The 21686-nt window shown below is 41.0% G+C and overlaps 1 protein-coding gene across 8 annotated transcripts in view; it reads left to right on the top strand.

Moving 5' to 3' along the window:
- AUTS2 (activator of transcription and developmental regulator AUTS2) overlaps positions 1 to 10935 on the top strand; it is a 1077115-nt gene extending 1066180 nt beyond the window's left edge. For 6 of the 8 annotated variants that reach the window (XM_075264852.1, XM_075264857.1, XM_075264853.1 and 3 more), the window contains 7 exons: positions 981 to 1052; positions 3743 to 3893; positions 4575 to 4652; positions 4746 to 4829; positions 6780 to 6815; positions 6929 to 7142; positions 8183 to 10935. In XM_075264852.1, the coding sequence (XP_075120953.1) occupies positions 981 to 1052; positions 3743 to 3893; positions 4575 to 4652; positions 4746 to 4829; positions 6780 to 6815; positions 6929 to 7142; positions 8183 to 9416 (1869 nt within the window). In that variant the 3' untranslated portion in view covers positions 9417 to 10935. The remainder of the gene's footprint in view (positions 1 to 980; positions 1053 to 3742; positions 3894 to 4574; positions 4653 to 4745; positions 4830 to 6779; positions 6816 to 6928; positions 7143 to 8182) is intronic. The other 2 variants (XM_075264856.1, XM_075264854.1) reach the window with 1 other exon arrangement.
- Positions 10936 to 21686: the final 10751 nt, after the last annotated feature.

Below are 21686 nucleotides of genomic sequence, written 5' to 3'. Positions count from 1 at the left end.
CCCCCCCAAAGAGAATCCTATACGCATTAAAAAGCGGTTCGCTAAGTAACCATACGGACCCCATAGACTATATGGAGTGTTTTCCGCTCAGTGTCCATACGAATCATGTGGAAAGAAAAGTACTGCTGTATTGCAACAAAAAGCAGCACTTTTCTCTCTGTATGTTTCATGTGGACATCACATGGACCTCATTATAGTCTATGGGGTCCATGTGGTTTCTTTGGTAACCACTTTTTAATGTCTATAATGTGTTTGGTTTCCATTCAGGGGGTTCCCAAGAGAACTCCCCGATCGGAATTCCGAACATAAATGTGAATCGGGCCTAACTGTGGTTTTTCATAGGACTGTAGATAGATCTAATGAGTAACCTTAAAGTGATACAAATACAAATTTCACCATAAATATATAATACATAGTTCATTTAAAATACCTGTTCTCTCCTTTTTAATAAATGTGGTGCTCTTGACCTGATTTCCAGCACTCTATTAATGTCTGTAAAATATCCACCAGCTTCTCAGTTTACACTATGTACAGTGTGTATTGGTAGTCTGAGACACTACCCTGATCTTAGCTTGTCTACAAATAATAAATCACACTGTACATAGGGTAGTGTAAGACATTCACTCCTGCTGTTGGAGGGATCAGTCGAGATCAGGGGGCTCTCTGACTACCAAGTCATAGTGCATAGAGTAGACAGAGAACCCGGTGGCCATTTTACATAAATGAGGAGGATATGTAAAAAATTAAATAGTTAAAAAATATGTTTTAGCTATGCATTATGGATTTATTATAAAATGTTTATTTTGAACAGGAGAGTAATTATGAAGCATTACCTAGAAATATTGAATTTCATGTCAGAATCCACAAGTACATTAGTCCTTTATGTCTGACCACTGTATTATGTATACTCTTCTTGAGTAACTTTAAAATGCTGCTAAAAATTGAATTAGTTAGTAAAAAGTTGTGTTCCTTTCTCCTAGAAACCTGGAAAGTGGTGTGCTATGCATGTTCATATTGCCTGGCAAATATACCATCACCAACAAAAAGTCAAGGTAAGCGTAAAATTAAAATTCATGGCCTGCAGCTTTCCAAACAATACATAGATCATGACTATGTAATATTAAATATCCTATTAGTGGTACGAAAAAGATATATTCAATAAGACTATGATATAGACAGGACTTTCTCAAAAAGGTGTTGATAAGGATTCTTCACATTAGTTTGTAGGTCACTTGCAAATAAAACCAACTTTACTGAGATAATAAAGAATAATTTGGTTGTAGCTAAAGATGGGCAAACCCCAGATTTGTTTCATCCTGTGTTTGGACACAGCGTACCATCGGCTCAGTCCAAACTTAGAGAAATTATATGGTGTCACTTTCCTTATTCAGACTTTTTTATTATCCTAATGCTCAAAGGAAGCCAAGCAATAGGTGGTGTAAGGTCAGACATAAGTTTCTAAAGATGCACCAAATGTATCCAGTATGAGTTGCTCTGATGGTTTACTGCATCTTTTGACTGTATAGTCCAAGTATTTTTTGTCTAAATCTTAGGTGTTGGGTGTTTTGCTGTGCGGATGTATAATTTGCATTTCATTTTTGTATCCTCAATATTCACAATGATGAGTAGAAAAATAGTTGCGTTCTGAGCTCTTCTTAAGTTTTCTCTATTCCTTCTTGTACTTCATTGTCTTAGAATTAGTCTCATATTGTGTTTGATTATCCAACATTGGCATGCAAGTTGCTATTTTATTTTAAGTGAGGAGAATTTTCCCTTAGAGACTATAGTAACCAAATGAGAAAAACTATTAAAATAACTGCTAATCCACACGGGGGATTGTAAATAGACTCCAATGATCACTGTGATGTTTTCCCTAAAGCAAGATGTTAAGTCAGTTTACCTCCATTCAGTAAAATAGACATTGTTTAGTAAATAGCTATCGTACTTGTGGACATGTCGCTTGTTCTACACAGTACAAGTGTTCTCTGTGACCCATATGATGTACGTGTATACGGTAATATTTCCACACTTTAACGCATACTTATAAAATGCTTCTATTTTTTAATTAAAGTTTCTCAATGGTGTGATTCTGCACCTAAAACGTAGCAAGAGACGTTAACTTTTATTTGCCTGTCCAGTGAGCGAGAACAAATGTCTTATTAAGCTGCAGCTTGATGAGGATTTGCACATTGAAGCACAAAAATTAGATTGATAAGACGGTTTTTTTTAATATGGCTGAGTGGCTAAACATTCTTCTTTTCAAAATCTCACGGAGTATGTGATAAAGAAGTTCATAGGTCATAAAGGGTCTGACATATGCATTGTTCCCAAACAAATGGCAAATATCGCTCTTTTAGCTTATGTATATCTTTTATGTTTGCACTGTATTGAAAAAAAATAGTTGACTATGCTTTTCAGCATAGGGAGATATTGCAGAAAACTGTACATTGTATACTACTGAGTTACTTGGTAACATATGTAACTATATGGCATATACATTTGTTGTGCAGAACCTAACGGTGCCTATACATATTATATGGAAGTAATCCAAACCACTAATTGAGGAAGGATTAGTCAAATATCTAATGTGTATTGGATGTGGGGCGTCTCTCCCAAAATCAGATGTGAGGTTAGAAGATATCTTCAATTATAACATACTCGATCCATTGCCCCGGGTTTCAAATGGCCTATTACTTTGTCTCCTTGGAAAACACATGCTTATGTGTATGTGTGTATGGGTTGGTTTAACAAGAATTTGGGTGATTTAGTTTGTCTGTGGCCAAGTTAAAGGGATTTTACAGGAGTCTGACAGCTGGGGCACCGTAGATCAGCCGCTTGGATGATCATTCCTTCTGCTTCACGGGACAGTGACATTACATTCATTCATCACATGACCTGCTTGCAGCTCAGCCACATTCAAGTGAATGGGTCTGAACTGCAATATCAAGCACAGCTCCTACATAATGTACAGCCTCTCTGCGGCGAAACCGTTTTTTTAACCCGACACAGTCAGACATGCAGGACTTTGTGTCCTGTTTAAAAAAACGGTTTAGCTGCGGACAGGCACAAGACGCTCACGGGCGGACACTTTGCAAACCCATTCAAGTAAATGGGTTTGAAAACTGACCAATGTCTTTCAGTCTCCTGTCCAGGTTCTCAGGCAGAAGACGGAAACCTGCAAAGCGAGACCGGGCGCAGGTGTGAACCCGCTCTAAAATGTATATTTAGTACTTTCTACTAAGGAATTACTGATGTGTTCTAAGACCTTCACGAATTACAGGTCATTGAACTTTAGAAGGATAAATATGCAATTATTTTCATTAATTATACATTTAATTACAGCCGCCTGTAAATGGATAGTAGGCCTAGTAGATTGATAATGATTTCTTTAATTATTTGGGCCATTTGGAGGAATTAACAGTGAATGTTCTAATTACCTAACAGCATTGTCTATTGTAGGACATCTTTATTACTCCAGTCTCAGTGCAGATGATCAGTATTTGTACGAATCTTATTTCAGAATTTTGCCTACAAGTCATGTCTCTCTCATTTATCCAGACTAAGCTGTGTCTGTCACTTCTGATAACATCAGCTTTAAGAAGTGTAATTTCAATTATAGCACATACAAAGATCAGTTTTGCAATTTCAAGGTGTGAATGTGGCATTTTGTATGGTCTTTGAAGCCTCTTTTCTTATCTGCCCACGGGGGAAATCTCAATTCCAGTAATGCTTTTCATTTCAGAAACAGATGCAGACAGATCCACACAAGCTTGATTTTGGCCTGAAGCCTGAGTTTTTGAGCAGGCCACCAGGTCCGAGCCTCTTTGGAGCAATCCATCACCATCCGCACCCTCATGACTTGGCACGCCCTTCTACTCTATTTTCTGCTGCTGGTGGGTATTCTTTATGTAGGAAAGTAATGTTCTATCATTATGTTTAGCATTAATACACATAATAACCAAATAATAAGAGATGTTTCAGGTTGTTGTTGTATGGAATGTGCACGTACCTTCCCTATTATAAATGAGGAGCTGATGACAAGACATATTTCCACTCCTTATATACTGCCCAACTCTTTCCTTCAGAATTGACAAATTTAGTGATTATTATAATGTTAAATAGTGTGTTCAGAAGACCTAGAAAAGATAAATTGAGAGGATTTTTTTTAAATTTTAGTTTGAGCTTTGACCAAGAGGGAGGCCCAGAAATCACCATAGATGATGTTTCTATAGAAAAGGTTAGAGGATCTGGTCTAGAGTGTCAGGGCAAAGAATATCCTAAATCTATAGAATCCTTTTTTAATCTGAAGATTTCATCATTTTCTATATACAATAGCATCTGAAAGTGGAAGTCTCTTGAACCTTGAAAACAATGATTTAACATTTTGACTTTACCTAGGTCAAGGGCATTTTATATCTCAGTTTTACACGACCAAAGCATAATTTGAAACACAAAATGTAAAGTACTCGAAAATCATGTTATGATTTGCTGATTATTTCTCAATCAGTTCTTCATTTTTTATATGTTTTTTAAAAAAATGCAAATACTTGATTTTTTTTCCTCTTAACTTCTAGGTGGTGCACACCCAGCAGGGGCACCTTTTGGTCCTCCACCTCATCACAGCAATTTTCTCAATCCATCCGCTCACCTTGGTAAATATTAATACTCTTTTAAGATACAAAATGTAACTTTTTAGTGACTTGTATTTCCCATATATCAAACTGAATGTAACTTTTGTGTTATAGAACCGTTTAACCGTCCTTCAACGTTCAGTGGTCTTGGTTCTGTGGGTGGAAATGCCTTTGGGGGGCTTGGCAATCCTTCAGTTAGTAAGTATAGAATCTTAATATTACATTTGTAGTTAGTGATTTTTAAAAATGACTATGTATATGTAGTTGTAATGTAACCGTGGATAAATTTCCTTCTCTTTGTAAAAATCTGTTTGTATCATCACAATTCTACATATTGTAGAATATCCTTGTATAGTTTGGAGCTCTTCTTAAGCTAAATGTATCTTGCAATAATCAAATTTGTCTACTTTGCTTGGAGTTAGAAAAGTAAGATCAGCTTATTTCAAATTAAAGAAGACCTTTCACCTCCACCAATGCCAATTTGGGTCATTTAATAGCTGTCACTCCACAGTTCCCAGATCTGTTGGAATTTTTTCTATAGCCTCTACCATTCCCAAACAATCTGTGGAGTTAGTTTAGGTGCCTGAGTAAAAATTGTGTTGCAATCAGTGGAGGCGTGGCTATTAAAGGATGCATAAAGCTGGAGCTGGTGGAGAATGTAAAAGATCCTCTAAGTGAAATGGGTTAAACTGCAATATTAGACCAGTGCTGTTTCTGGTAAAAAAAAAAAAAAAACAAAAAAAAACAAGTGTAAGTGTAAGTGAAGAATTTCATTGTCATACTGTAACATCTTCTAGATCATGTAAACTAAATAGTTGAGTATAGTACTGATATAATAAAAATGTATCCAGAATGTTCCAGAATTCTGGCTTAGTTGGAGATAGTAAAATTAGAGTTCATGCCAGATTAATTATGGTTTAGACATTTTTTGTGCACTGTTGAAAAGTATCTAGGAAAGGGAGCATGGCTTAAAGGGGGCTCTATCACTGGGAAAAGTCATTTTTATCTAAACACATGCTTGCATAGGCTTTAGAAAGGCTATTCCACACCTACCTTTAGTATGTAGATTGCCTCAGTGGTTTCTGAATAAGTCAGTTTTTATTAATATGCTAATGAGCTTTCAGCCAGTACAGGAAGTTCCCAGCAGCCTCCTCTCTCCTATTATCTCCTATGTGTGTGAGGCAAACAGGAAGCTAAGTCATCAGCAGCAGCAGCCTCCCATAGGAAACAACAGGAGAGGAGTGCACGATGTATCGTGCACCAGACTAATTAGCATATGAATAAAAACGGACTTATTCAGAAACCACTGAGGCAATCTACATACTAAAGGTAGGTGTGAAATAGACTTTCTAAAGCCTATGCAAGGATGTGATTAGTTAGAAATGACTTTTCCCAGTGATAGAGCCCCTTTAAATTGGGCTAAATTTGCACCAAAATTGTGGTACTAAATATTGGCCTAAAATGATTCTACAAAACAGCAGGATAAGGAAGAGGAAAATATCTAGGAAGATGGACAAAGACTTGTAAATAAGTTTCGTAAGCTAAGACAGATCTCCACCGTTGTGCTTCACTAAATATATAGCGGAAAAATTATTGAAAAATTGCAATTGTGTGGAGTGGATTTCCAAATTTATTATACTGCCTGTGATATTCTGTATGCTGTCACATTTGTTGTGTGTATATATAGGTTGTTTAACTAAAGTATTGTGAGAAAACTGCAAAAAAACAGAGTAAAGTTAATAATTTCTAAGAAAATGTTTTTAAAGTTGGAAAGTTACATATACACATATTACATAACCAAACACTACCAGAAAGTGAACTCTTCCAAATAAATATCATCTACTTTTCACATAATTTTGAGACCAGATATAGACAACATACAATGGATTTTAGGAAATATTACATTTTGTACATAAAACAATTTAAACAGCAGGGAATAGGAAATTGAAGGAAGCTTTTGGTTGTTTGGTTGTCACTGTCCTTTGTTCTCCCCACATACCCTGATGAATGTTTGGAATTCTGTTCCCTTAAAATTCCATTAAATATTTTCCCAAACTTTATAAATATTGTTTATAGTTGTCTAAGTGCATATGTGAATGGGAACAAAATGTAGGAAAGCTGTCATTTCTCTTTGTCTTTTCTCCTAAGAAACAACCAGACCCTTCAACCACCCCCTCATTATGGGTTAGTACCACTAACATTTACACTTTCTGCTGCCTTTGAATTTATTGTTGGGGTTTTGTAATCTTAAGTGTCCATACAAACACATTTACACTTTAACTATGTCTTCTTTATAGCCTCAAACTCAATGTTTAGCCATAAAGAAGGGCCAAATATGCAGAACTTCAACAATCCTCATGAGCCATGGAATCGACTTCATCGAACACCACCATCTTTCCCAACACCTCCACCTTGGCTAAAACCAGGTGAACAAGAACGCAGCTCTTCAGCTACAGCTCATGACCGAGATTCTGAGAAAAGAGAATCATCATCGAAGGATGATAAAGAAAGGTTTGTGAATCAGTTTACTTATTACAGTCACATATACAGTACTGTGCATACATTTTAGGCAGGTGTGGAAAATGCTGCAAAGTATTAAAGCTTTCAATAAAGAAGTGCTAATAGTTTATTTTTGTCAATTAGAAAAAGTAACGGGAAGGAATTTTTTCCCCTGAAATGGGGTAATTGGCATGAGCCTTATGGGTTTTTTTTCCCTTCCTCTGGATCAACACTGTAGGGGATTGTAGGGTTATAGGTTGGACTTGATGGACTGATATCTTCATCCAACCTCATCTACTATGTAACTATGTAACGTACAAAAGAGAAATCTAGATTAAATGAATATTGTTTAACAGAGTTGAAACTGTTTGTAGATATTATCAATATCATTACTTAGAAATTTTAGCTGTCCACTCTTAACTAGCAAAAGTCAGTTAATAAATAAAGGGAATCTGCCACAAGGAAACTCAATATACAACCAGAGGTAATACATTGTTAGATGCACCATTACATTGAAAAAGTAGTTTTTTAAAATATGCAAATGAGGCTTGAATGTGATAGGATGTGTCAGAGCCTCTAAGGGCTCCGTATTCAGTTTTGAAAATTTAAGTCCTCATTTGCCTATTTATAAACAGCTTTATCATTGAAGTGGTGCATCTGTTGGACTATCTAAAGATATGATGGGCTCAGCATAATGTCTCCCTCAATGGACGTAGCTGGGTTCCTAGGGAAAGAATGGGGTTGTCCCAACTAGGAAACCACATCTCATAATGAAGACAACCCAAAAAAAGTTGACAACTTTCTAGCATCAGTAACCTCATTGGTCTGCTGTTATTTAACTTAGGAAGCTGCATGCTAGTTGAGTTGTAATATTATGTAGCAATATCCCTCATGTGATGTACCCTAATTGGTTATGTGCAAAGAGGTTGTCCATATGTAATGGTATGACAGTTAGTTGATGGGTTTTGCCATTACTTTTCAATTATATTATCTGCATTTTGAATATATTTTTATTTTACCAATTACATTCATTTTTTTTTTTTTTGTTATAGGGAAAGTCTGGAAAAAAGGCACTCTAGTCATCCTTCACCAGCACCTGTTAACCAAGTAAATTCACTGGGACATAACCGCAGTTTATCTGAACAAAGTAGAAGCCACATAAACAATGAGGTGCGAGAAAAAGAAAAGCCTAAAGAACGAGAAAGAGAGCACTCTGACTCATGGAAAGAAAATAATATGGAAGAGCACAAAGCAAAGGATAACCACATTGCAGAGAAAGAAAATATTGTACACGAAAGTAGAGCTGTGGAGGAAGCTAAACAGTTATCAAGGGTGCCTTCACCTTATGTCAGGGCGCCAGTGATGGAGAGTTCTAGACCCAATAGCACTTCTAATCGTGAAAATGAAAGAAAAACTGAGACCTATGAAACTCAAAAGAAAAGTAATGATGTGAAAGTAAAAGAGGAAAGGAAGGAAGACCATGATGTTCTGGTTTCCGAAGGTCCTACCGTCCACAGATCCTCTGAACAAGCTCCTCCAATATCTACTTCAAATGTTCATCCAAGTCATTTAGCATCCATGCCAATGGCTGTGGGTGTAACAGGAATGCATCCAATGAACAGTATTGGTGGTCTAGATAGGACTCGCATGATGACTCCTTTTATGGGCATAAGCCCCATTCCAGGAGGTGAACGTTTCCCTTACCCATCATTTCATTGGGATCCAATGCGAGATCCTTTAAGAGACCCATACAGAGGACTAGATATACATAGGCGAGATCCCCTTGGGCGGGACTTTTTGTTGCGAAATGACCCACTTCACCGTCTTACCACACCAAGGTTATATGAATCAGACAGGTCATTCAGGGACAGAGAACCCCATGACTACAACCATCACCACCATCATCATCTTTCTGTTGACCCACGTCGGGACCATGAAAGAGCAAGCCAGTTAGAGGAGAGGGAAAGGTTACATATGCTTCGAGAGGACTATGAACATGCCCGCCTACATGCAGTTCATCCAGCTGCACTGGATGGTCACCTGCCTCATCCAAGTTTAATCACACCAGGACTTCCCAGCATGCATTACCCCAGGGTCAGTCCTACAGCAGGACATCAAAATGGACTTCTTAATAAGACTCCTCCAACAGCAGCACTAAGTGCCCCACCTCCACTTATTTCTACACTGGGAGGGCGACCAGGTTCTCCCAGGAGGACTACTCCATTGACAGCAGAGATAAGAGATAGACCTCCTTCTCACACACTGAAGGATATTGAAGCACGATAAGTACATTAATAATGAGCTTATGGACAGAAGCCTGATTAGAATGGAATCAGTGCAAGACTTGATATACAATCTTTGTACAAATGTAAAATCTCTAAGAGCAATGATTTTCACTTTTTTGTATATGATATGTTGCAAATTTCCAGATCTTTTGGCCAATTCAAATGTTTCTCTTTAATTGATTTATTTTACTAATGTAAAGCATTTGGTTGGAACTGAAGGAGATAATTCATTACATCCATATGGACTGTATCAGACTTATGATATTGAAAAAAAAAACTGTAAATATTTATGTAAAAACAATTTGCTTCATTGGGTATTGGTTCATATATGCAAAAGGATAGGATGAAAGCTTTACTGTGTACAAATGTAAATAGACATAACATTATACAATAATACTTCTTAAACTGTGCAGTTTACAATGTTACTATTTAAAACACAGTCTGTTCATACTGTGCTGTGTATATTATTAGAGACAACTAAACCCCCTCAACTATGCAATTATTGTGGAGGCTTTCACTATAAAGCCCCTGTAACACAAAAGGAACATTTGCCACACTTACTTAACTAAAGTCATATTGTCCCTAAGAATCTTGTGTTGCAACATCTTTTGCCTTTTTTTTACAGTCATCCACATGCATTTTGGATCTCCAGTACCAACAGTTCGACAAAATACACAAGCAAGTGTATATCTGAAATTAAATTATATCATCTTATCAGTATATGGCTCGATTAACACCTTTGACATTGAAAATGATCAGCAAGAGCTCATAGTCAAGACATAAGAGCTCAGTCAAGGCTACAATATCAGTGATTACTGTCAACCGGTAGGCGTACCACCTTGTGTCCAGATGGTGGGCCTACCCAAACATATTGGCTAACCTGAAGCATAAAATATTGACATTTACCCAAGATGTTTGTACCATATGTTTAGTTCATGATCGGTTCTTGAGCCTAGATATTGTTTACATTTCCATTACTGGAGAGGATATGACTTTACCTGAAGAAATACCATACACATTTGGTTTACTGGGTTGTAAATTATATGTATGAAATAAACATAGTTCATTGGTCTTCTAGTGTATTAAAGTGATCTTAAGTTGTTATCCTGTTTTGGCAAAGGCAAAACAATGAATAAAACTCCCAACAGTTGTTTCTAATAAGCAGAGATCTATTTTAGTAGTCAACTGAAGGTTTAGTTGTGAGCTTCAGATTTTGTGAACTCCAGATGTTGTGCAGTGTTTTTTAAGGAGCAAACTCTCCCAGAAGAATATGTACACTGGAACAGTAGTGGTAGCTTTCAGTATTGTAAAGAGATTGTTATATACAAACCTTTTGCTGTTTATCTTGTATGTAAGAAATTCCTTTTTAGTACATATGTAAAGAGGAAAAAAAACAGAGAACTGAAAAGGAAAAAAAAACAAGCATAAAAATGAAGCGACTCAATCTTCAGCATGTTCCTCATCAGCGAAGACTTGTGTTATGTAAATTGTGCCATGTTATTAAAAAATGTGAACAAAACTTTCAGGTTCTTGTTTGTGTGCAGTGCCCATCATTGCGTAGAAAGAGGCTAGTCCCTATGCATGAGAGGAATCCCTCTGTCAACACCAATATTTCAGCCATTTTAGGTTTATTTAGACATAGGATTCTGGAACAAATGTGCACCAAGCCACATCTACCAGTTTACAAATACCAGATTTTCTCTTTCTTTTTGTAAGGCCTGGTTCACATCTGCATTCGGTATTCCGTTCGGGGAGTACACTTGAGGACCACCCAAACCTTTATGCATTAAAAAGCTAAGAAACCACACAGACCCCATAGACTATAATGAGGTCCATGTGGTTTCCATTTGGTGTCTGCATGAATCATGTGGAGAGAAAAGGGCTGCAAGCCCTTTATAGTCTATGGGGTCCATGTGGTTTCATAGCTAACCGCTTTTTAATGCATATAGGTTTCCATTCGGGGAAGGGGGTCCCCAAGCGGACTTCCCGAACGGAATACCTAAAGCAAATGTGAACCCGGGCCTAACTTAAAGTATGAAAATAAATTCAGATGTTTAAAGGGATATTCTCCCTTAAAAACCCCAATTGATAGCCCCTTTTCGAGCATATTAAATGAACAGACTCCCTATGCATTAGAGAACTACAAGAACTAACTGTATAGACAGCCATTCTATCTGAGCAATTCAGTGTAATGTTAGTAAATGACCATTGGGGTATGGAGCAAAACCATTTGACATCTTTATTATATTTAATATAATACACGCTATAATACATACTTTATGAAAGTTCCTAAATTTGCAGAACTAATCTAAGTTTAAAAAATATTTAAGAAAATACTGCATATTATACATCATATAATGTTATTGTGCTTGGCAAGTTCATTTGCATTTTCCTATAAACAAAACCTTTCATATTTAATATAAAATAACTACATTTCAGTATGATCAATAGTAATGTACCTCTCAGATACAGATATCCTACACTAATTCAAGGAATCATGCTATAAACTAGAAGATGTGGCTCACTGTTTCTGCTCTCAAATGAGCTAAAGCTATTCAATGCTGTGGGTCAAATTGACTATATAAAGTAATATAGTAGGTTTATTTTGTTTTAGAAAAAAAAAAATCTTTTTAATGTAAAATGGGATTTCAGGATTTGGGGTACACTTTGTTTTCTCATAAAGTATATACTTGAATGTTAAATTATGCTTTACTATGCCGCCATATAACATGTATGAAAACCTGAAAAATTAATTCTTGAAAATATCCAACAAATAATTTGAACAGAGAAATTAAACAACTTGATAAAATTTTACTAAATAAGTATCACAAAAACCCCCACTTTTGCTCAGTTCTGTCTTTCTAGACAGTTAGGGCCCCTTCACACGACGGATACGCTGCCTGATTGTGAACGTTAAAACACGTTCAGAATCAGGGCGTATAAAGCAGATCCCGTTCATTTCAATGGGAGCCGGCATACGAGCGCTCCCCATTGAAATGAATGGGCTGCTTTTTACTCTACGAGCCCTCCCATTGAAGTGAATGGGAAGCGCTCACGTGTACGGCTTGCCATGTGAAGGGGCCCGGCGCTTGGCTCAGTCCGAGCCGTACACGCGAGCGCTTCCCATTCACTTCAATGGGAGAGCTCGTAGAGTAAAAAGCAGCCCATTCATTTCAATGGGGAGCGCTCGTATGCCGTCTCCCATTGAAATGAATGGGATCTGCTTTATAGGCGCTGATTCTGACCGTGTTTTAACGTTCAGAATCAGACAGCGTATCCGTAGTGTGAAGGGGTTACTGTCTTAAGTAGCAATACATCATGCAGTTGTCTGTGAGAGCTCATCTGGCCAACTGAACCTGCAAATGCATTTTAATAGGAAACAGGGAATATGGTGTGGTCAGTAACCTTTGGCTGTGACTTGTTTGCTAGAGGAATGCGGGCACCGATCGTGCGCATTAGTGCCAGGTGTCTGCTGTATAAAACAGCAGACACCAGGCGCTATGTCAGCCGCCAGGTTCCCGAGCAGCCGCCATAGTTAAAAACCCAGCATTCGCTGTACTAGTACGGCGGATGTCGGGAAGGGATTAAAGGAATATTTTCTGTCCCATCTGTGATCTTTATAAAATGCACAGATATATACATTTTAGCTTTGAAAAACTTTCAGTTATGTCCACATTCAACCCTTACACCCAGGAGACCACCACCCTTGTCCTCTTGGATAGTTCTTCATTGCTAGATGTTCTGGTGTCCCATTCTAATGCTTATATCATCTCTCTAGTTCCAGGTACTTGCATAAATTTTATTTCATGTTACAATTATAATCCTCTCTGTGCTCATTTTTGCACGCTTCAATAAATGTATTTAATCCTACCTGCAAAAGCAAGAAGAATTTTGCAATGCTCCAGCAGAATGATATGTCCAAGATCTTTCCAAATTGTGGACAATATCAAACTACAATTATAATATTTTGTGAATATGGATTTGGAATTTTGGCATGGGGCATATTTATGAATGCAATCGCAACTACACTCACCGGCCACTTTATTAGGTACACCATGCTAGTAACGGGTTGGACCCCCTTTTGCTTTCAGAACTGCCTCAATTCTTCGTGGCATAGATTCAACAAGGTGCTGGAAGCATTCCTCAGATTTTGGTCCATATTGACATGATGGCATCACACAGTTGCCGCAGATTTGTCGGCTGCACATCCATGATGCGAATCTCCCGTTCCACCACATCCCAAAGATGCTCTATTGGATTGAGATCTGGTGACTGTGGAGGCCATTGGAGTACAGTGAACTCATTGTCATGTTCAAGAAACCAGTCTGAGATGATTCCAGCTTTATGACATGGCATTGCATTATCCTGCTGAAAGTAGCCATCAGATGTTGGGTACATTGTGGTCATAAAGGGATGGACATGGTCAGCAACAATACTCAGGTAGGCTTTGGCGTTGCAACGATGCTCAATTGGTACCAAGGGGCCCAAAGAGTGCCAAGAAAATATTCCCCACACCATGACACCACCACCACCAGCCTGAACCGTTGATACAAGGCAGGATGGATCCATGCTTTCATGTTGTTGACGCCAAATTCTGACCCTACCATCCGAATGTCGCAGCAGAAATCGAGACTCATCAGACCAGGCAACGTTTTTCCAATCTTCAATTGTCCAATTTCAATGAGCTTGTGCAAATTGTAGCCTCAGTTTCCTGTTCTTAGCTGAAAGGAGTGGCACCCGGTGTGGTCTTCTGCTGCTGTAGCCCATCTGCCTCAAAGTTCGACGTACTGTGCGTTCAGAGATGCTCTTCTGGCTACCTTGGTTGTAACGGGTGGCTATTTGAGTCACTGTTGCCTTTCTATCAGCTCGAACCAGTCTGGCCATTCTCCTCTGACCTCTGGCATCAACAACGCATTTCCGCCCACAGAACTGCCGCTCACTGGATGTTTTTTCTTTTTCGGACCATTCTCTGTAAACCCTAGAGATGGTTGTGCATGAAAATCCCAGTAGATCAGCAGTTTCTGAAATACTCAGACCAGCCCTTCTGGCACCAACAACCATGCCACGTTCAAAGGCACTCAAATCACCTTTCTTCTCCATACTGATGCTCGGTTTGAACTGCAGGAGATTGTCTTGACCATGTCTACATGCCTAAATGCACTGAGTTGCCGCCATGTGATTGGCTGATTAGAAATTAAGTGTTAACGAGCAGTTGGACAGGTGTACCTAATAAAGTGGCCGGTGAGTGTATGTTTGATGCGATTGCATTGCAAGGAGTGATTTTTGGGGTAAAGGTCATACATGTTAAACCTAAAACTCTTTTTTTTCAATACTTACAGAGTTCTAGAAAAAAGTGCAAAGCTTTATACTTGAATGTAGATGGGTTATTTGTGATAACATGCTGTCACTTTGGTGCTTAATAAGAGGTGGTAGGGTTATACAGGTAAAAACCAAAAGACAGACATATGTATTCAGTTCAGACACAGCGTTGTACATTTCATGTACAGTGAGTATCCTGCAGTATACTAAAGTTAGGGAAAATGTGTCCCGGTATGCTGTTGACCCATTGAGTTTGTTCTTGAGGAAGGGTTAAAGTAGATATTTAACACTGTAGAAATCATTTTAATTATACTGCACAGATTGTATATGCACATTTCAATCATATTGAACCATTGGAACCACAAATTCTGTTGGCACCCTAGGCAGCAATTCAAGAATACACCAGATATGCTCATTACCCTAAGTTCAGCACTTGCCATTTACTTGTCTCCTTCTAAACCTTTCTCCAACAACCCCTAGTATTATTTAAACAGGGGAAAAAAAAAACTAAATTGCAAAATAAATTAAAAGCAAACCATTTATTTGAGAAAAGAAAAAAATCTATATACACTATGCCCTTTCATTGGTGCTCTGGACAACTGACTACTCCCTTACCATTTCCCCTACTCTTGCAATGGACTCTCTACTAATGCAAAGTGGTCTAGCTGTAGTGGTATATTCAACATTGTAATTGTGTATTAAATGAAATTAACTAATACAGGCTTGCAGAATGGCAGAATAATTAGAAGTGGAATTCTCTACCTAAAATACACTCCTAAATACACTCCTAAAATACACTACCTAAAATACACTCCTGTCATGTAGGTAACCTCTATTCAAAGATAGGCCATTAATCCAGCTTCTCTCACCCCTGGCAATCACCTGTTATTATAGGGAGAACTGTAAACAGACCCCCTTTTCCCCCGAAAATGTAGCATTACCTTACATTACAACAAATTACTGGCTTTCCATGTAAAACAACTAGGTCCATCAGAAAGGGAGTTATACTTACAAGCTGAAGACTTCACTTCAGGACATTCATATGCTGTAATAGGACCTGGGTTGTTGCCAAACTCATCAGATAAGTAGCCAAAATAAAAACTATTTAGTAAAATACCACTACATATAAAAACATATAAATATATAAATATACATATAAAAAAGCATTCAAAGGAATAGATATTCTCCAAATTGATATAAAAGTACACCTGGACCTCGTACATAAAAATATAGAGAAGATACAAATCAGAATATGCGACTCCAGGAATTTTTTTAGTTTATAATTTTTTTTTAAAGGAGTTAAAGTTAGAGATGAGCGAACAGCGTTCGATTGAGTACATGTTTGATCGGACATCGATTCCATACGAACAACGCGTTGAAAATGCCATTGCAGTTCGATTCCCCTCCCACCTTCCCTGGCGCTTTTTCTGCACCAATAACAGCGCAGGGGAGGTGGGACAGGAACTATGACAACGGAGGCATTGAACAAACTAGGAAAAAGCCATTGGCCACCGAGGACATGTGACCTCAGATTCAAACGAACAGGCGGCATCATCTCCAATTCATTCTGTGCTTGCATTTAGTTAGAGACAGACATCTGCTGAGGTCTAGTTAGGTTTTTAGTTTCTACTAGGCAGGAATATGAAAGAAGAAGAACCACAACAGCTCTTTTAAGAGCTACACTAAAGGGAGAAGCTGAAACAAGCTTGGCACAGTGTCTCTGTATCTGCACAACCCAGCTTTCCGTGGTGGGGGTTAAGCTAAGTGGGATACACTGAAATTGTATGCCCATATACCCTATATACGCTTAATCCAGGGTTAAACAGTGTGTTCCTCCCCCCCCCACACCTGAAACTAAGGGGTATACACTGAAATTCTCAGCCCATATACACTATATACGCTTCATCCAGGTTGTCACGGTGTGTACCCCCCAAACCATCAAAACCATCTAAAAATGCGCAAGGCTACCAGTAAGGGATGTGTACGAGGCCGGGGGCGAGGCCGGGGGCGTGGGAATGCTGCTGGGGAGCAAGGTCGCGGTGAAGCCACAGTACATTCCATGCCTACTTCTCAGGGGCAGCAAGCATTGCGCTACTCCACAGTCCCCGGCTTGCTGGCCACATTAAGTAGGGTGCAGGGCACAAACCTAAGTAGGCCCAAGCAACAGGAACATGTGTTACAATGGCTGGCAGATAATGCTTCCACCACATTATCCACCAGCCAGTCAGCCTCTACCTCAACTCCTCCTCCTACACAACATTCTGGTCAGCCTTCCTCCCAAAATGCCCAATCTTCCCAGCAGAGTAATCCCAACTTTCCCTGTTCCCAGGAGCTGTTTTCTGGTCCTTTAACTGTCCCTCTCCCTGTCCCTCCATTTCCTGATTCCACGGAGCTACCAGACGACTTTCTGTGTCCAGATGCCCAAGCACTGGAGTCTCCTCCATCTCCTGTTGATTTTGTAGTGGTTGACCAGCAACCCACCCTCAGTGACAATGACGAGACAGTTGCCATCAGGGCAGCCTGTTGCCATGTGCGGTGTGCAGGAGGAGGCGAGAGAGGAATTGGCAAAGGAGGTGGTGGACAACAAGGACACAGACCTGACCTGGACAGGGGGGATGTCAAGCGGGGAAAGCAGTGTCGATGTTGAGGGAAGTACAGCACCAAAGAGGGTAGCTAGAGGCAGAGGCATGTCCAGAGGCAGAGGTCAGCTGCTTCGCCGAAGTCAGGCCACACCCAGAATGGCCCAAAATGTTCCCTATTATAGCCAGCCCAGAAAAACTCCTCCATCAAAGGCACGTTCCTCGATGGTGTGGAGATTTTTTAAGGAATGCGCGGAGGACAAATATAGTGCGGTTTGCACAATTTGCCACTTGAAACGGAGTAGGGGCTCTGAAAAGAGCAACGTTTTGACCACTTCCTTCTTTTGGAATCCAAGCACTGGGCTCAGTGGGAGAGAGCAAACACAGGACAATCGTCGTCCGGCGTTGCCGCCACTGCCTCTCCCACTGTTGCCAGTGCTGGCGCTGCAGTCCAGAGCACCAGCCAGTACACCGCAACATCTGGCTCCACCACTTTGGGGACTTCTCCCTCATCCTCCCCTGTTCTTGTCTCAGCTCCTTCTCCTGCACCATCATGCACCTCCTCCCAGCAACCCACCATCTCTCAGACATTTGAGCGCAGGCAAAAATACAGCGCTAACCACCCACATGTGCAAGTCTTGAATGCGCACATCTCCAAACTCCTGGCCCAGGAGATGTTGCTGTTCCGGCTTGTGGAAACTCCGGCTTTCTGGGACCTGATGGCAAGTGCGGCACCTCCCTATGCCGTCCCTAGCCGTCACTACTTCTCCCGGTGTGCCGTCCCCACCTTGCACCAGCACGTGTCACTCAACATCAGGCGGGCCCTAATACAGCTGTATGCTGTATTTTTAACTACCCAATAAACCCTATGTGATTGGACCCTGGTTTACCATCTTCCTAAACATACCAGTGTGCGCGGTTCTCCCTCAACGGACCTTTGGTCCCCTTTTCCTCTTCACTTGACCACCGACACGTGGACAAGTGCATGCGGACAGGGACGCTACATTTCACTGACGGCACACTGGGTGAATGTAGTTCAGGCTGGGACTGTGTCACAAACTGGGCCGGTGTACCTCGTCTCCCCGCCTATCATACCTGGTAGGGGTTCTGAAACAACACCCTCCTCCTCCTCTGCCACCGTTAAATTGACTCCAGCTACGAGCTGGAAACATTGCAGCACTGCTGAAGCTCATCAGCTTGGGGGACAGACAACACACTGTCTCCGAGGTGAGGGATGCCCTCCTTGATGAGAGAGCAATATGGTTTGAGCTGCTGCACCTGTGCCCAGGCATGGTAGCAGGAACCTGGTAGCAGCTCTGGAGCTTGCCAGCCTCCCACATGTTCCATGCCTGGCCAACATCTTTAACCTAGTGGTGCAACTTTTTTAAAGACATACCCAAATGTGCACGAGCTACTGGTGAAAGTGCGGCGCTTGTGTGCCCACTTTCGCAAGTCTACAGTAGCCGCTGCTAGCCTCAAAAAACTCCAGCAACGCCTACATCTGCCCGAACACCAGCTGTTGTGCAACGTCCCCACACGCTAGAACTCAACATATCATATGTTGAGCAGAGTGGTTGAGCAACAGAAACCTTTGATGGAGTACCATCTCCAAAACCCTAAGATGCCACAAAGTCAGCTCCCTCAGTTTCTCAACCATGAGAGGCCATGGATGGGAGACCTATGTGAAAACCTAAGGGTGTTTGAGGAGTCCACCAAGAGGGTCAGCTGTGACGACGCACTAGTGAGCGTAACAATCCGGCTCTTGTGTGTGATGCAAGAATCCCTCATTGCCATCAGGGATAACGCAGATAACACTGAGGAGTCAGGGATAGCAGCAGAACCGTCACAGCAGAAGAGTAGTTCTACACACCTGTCCGCTTCACAGCATTTAATGACGGAGGAGGAGGAGGATGAAGACGTCGTAGATGATATGATTGTGACACAGGAGGCTACCGGGGAAGATCAATGTGTCCCATTCTTGCAGCGCGGATAGGGCGAAAGGGAGGAGGAGGAAGAGGAGGAAATGGAGAGTGACCTTTCCGGCGGGGGCAGTGAAGTCATGCCAAGTAACACTCTGGCACACATGGCTGACTTCATGTTGGGGTGCTTTTGAAGTGATAAGCGTGTAGTCAAAATAATGGAGAGCAACCAATACTGGATATTTGCAATTCTTGACGCCCGGTATAAAAATAACATCAAGTCTTTTATTCCGGTAGAGGGGAGGGCCAATCGCATTAATGACTGCCACAAGCAATTGGTGCAGAACATGATGGAGATGTTTCCATCAAATGTCATTGGCGGCAGAGAGGACAGTTCCTCCATGAGGCGAACAAGTGCCGTCCGGTCCACACCTACAAGGGGTACACTGTCTAAGCTCTGGGACACCTTGATGGCACCCGCTCGCCAAACTCCCGCCAGTGAGGGGTCTAGTGTCACCAGGCGGGAAAAGTATAGGCACATGTTGTGGGAATACCTGTCCGACCACAGCCCTGTCCTCTCCGATCCCTCTGCGCTCTACACATATCGGGTGTCGAAGTTGGACCTGTGGCTTGAACTTGCCCTATATGCCTTGGAGGTGCTGTCCTATCCTGCTGCCAGCATGCTATCTGAAAGGGTTTTCAGCGAAGCCGGTGGTATCATCACGCATAAGCGCAGCCGGCTGTCAACTGAGAGTGACGACCGGCTGACTTTCATCAAAATGAACAGCCACTGGATAGACCCATCATTTTCGTGCCCACCAGTGTCAAGCACCACAACATGAATTGTCATGTCTGCGCTCAACCTCTACAATTCCTCCTCATATTCCTCCACCATCTGTGTTGCACAGTTCAGATCCGTCTAGGCTCAATCCACCCTGATTTCCCCAAACTCTGCTGGTTAGAGGCTGAATCCACCCTGATTTCCCCAAACTCTGCTGGTTAGAGGCTGAATCCACCCTGATTTCACCAAACGCTGCTGGTTAGAGGCTGAATCCACCCTGATTTCACCAAACGCTGCTGGTTAGAGGCTGAATCCACCCTGATTTCCCCAAACTCTGCTGGTTAGAGACTGAATCCACCCTGATTTCCCCAAACTCTGCTGGTTAGAGGCTGAATCCACCCTGATTTCACCAAACTCTGCTGGTTAGAGGCTGAATCCACCCTGATTTCACCAAACGCTGCTGGTTAGAGGCTGAATCCACCCTGATTTCCTCAAGCTCTGCTGGTTAGAGGCTGAATCCACCCTGATTTAACCAAACGCTGCTGGTTAGAGGCTCAATCCACCCTGATTTCTCCAAACTCTGCTGGTTAGAGGCTGAATCCACCCTGATTTCCCCAAACTCTGCTGGTTAGAGGCTGAATCCACCCTGATTTCCCCAAACTCTGCTGGTTAGAACTGAATCCACCCTGATTTCTCCAAACTCTGCTGGTTAGAGGCTGAACCCACCCTGATTTCACCAAACTCTGCTGGTTAGAGGCTGAATCCACCCTGATTTCCCCAAACTCTGCTGGTTAGAACTGAATCCACCCTGATTTCTCCAAACTCTGCTGGTTAGAGCCTGAACCCACCCTGATTTCACCAAACTCTGCTGGTTAGAGGCTGAATGAATCCACCCTGATTTCCCCAAACTCTGCTGGTTAGAGGCTCAACTCACTCCAAGGGCCACAAACACTGCTGGTGCAAGGCTCAACTAACCTCAATAGCCAAAAGCACTGCTGGTGCAGGGCTCAACTAAGATAAAGGGCCTAAAACTCTGCTGGTAAGAGGCTGAAGTCACCTAAAGGGCCTCAATCTCTGCTGGTAAGAGGATGAAGTCACCTAAAGGGCCTGAATATCTGCTGGTAGCTCAGCTTATGTGTCTCTAACTTAATTTTGAAGGGCTCACGTTAAGGGCCAGGAAAGTGAATTTTGGAAGGTCTTACCACATTACACATACACACATCCACAATGACAGTTAAGGGTGGGTACTGTTGGATTTCCCATTGCCTATTCCATCTGTGGTTGTCATGGGCATCGTTATTTAAAGGGGTGCTTGTTAAGGTTTCATTAGAGTAAAATTTGGGTTTCTGTCCATCCAATTGTGGAGGAAAAAAGATTTCCAGGTATTTTTCCACTTTCATAGTGGGTTTTTTGAGTGTGGAAAGTGTGTAGTTGATAGGCTATGGGAAGAATATGCAAATCTGTCTTCCATGATGTAATTAGGAAGTCAGGTGCCTCAGTGTTGCAAACCAATAGAGGGCACTCACTGGAAAGTGCAAGCCTATCTTACCTGATGTAATTAGGAAGACAGAATCTCAGTGATATGGCCCAATAAAGGCTGCTCCCTTTAACATCATGCTCAACTTTCCAAGAGGCCTTTGTTTTGCAATGATGCTGGGATTATTACCAGGTAT

Source organism: Leptodactylus fuscus, chromosome 2 (genome assembly GCF_031893055.1).
Source record: "Leptodactylus fuscus isolate aLepFus1 chromosome 2, aLepFus1.hap2, whole genome shotgun sequence".
NCBI classification, from domain to species: domain Eukaryota; kingdom Metazoa; phylum Chordata; class Amphibia; order Anura; family Leptodactylidae; genus Leptodactylus; species Leptodactylus fuscus.
The sequence above is the reverse complement of the archived record's forward strand: the minus strand, read 5'-3'. Positions and strand labels throughout refer to the sequence as shown.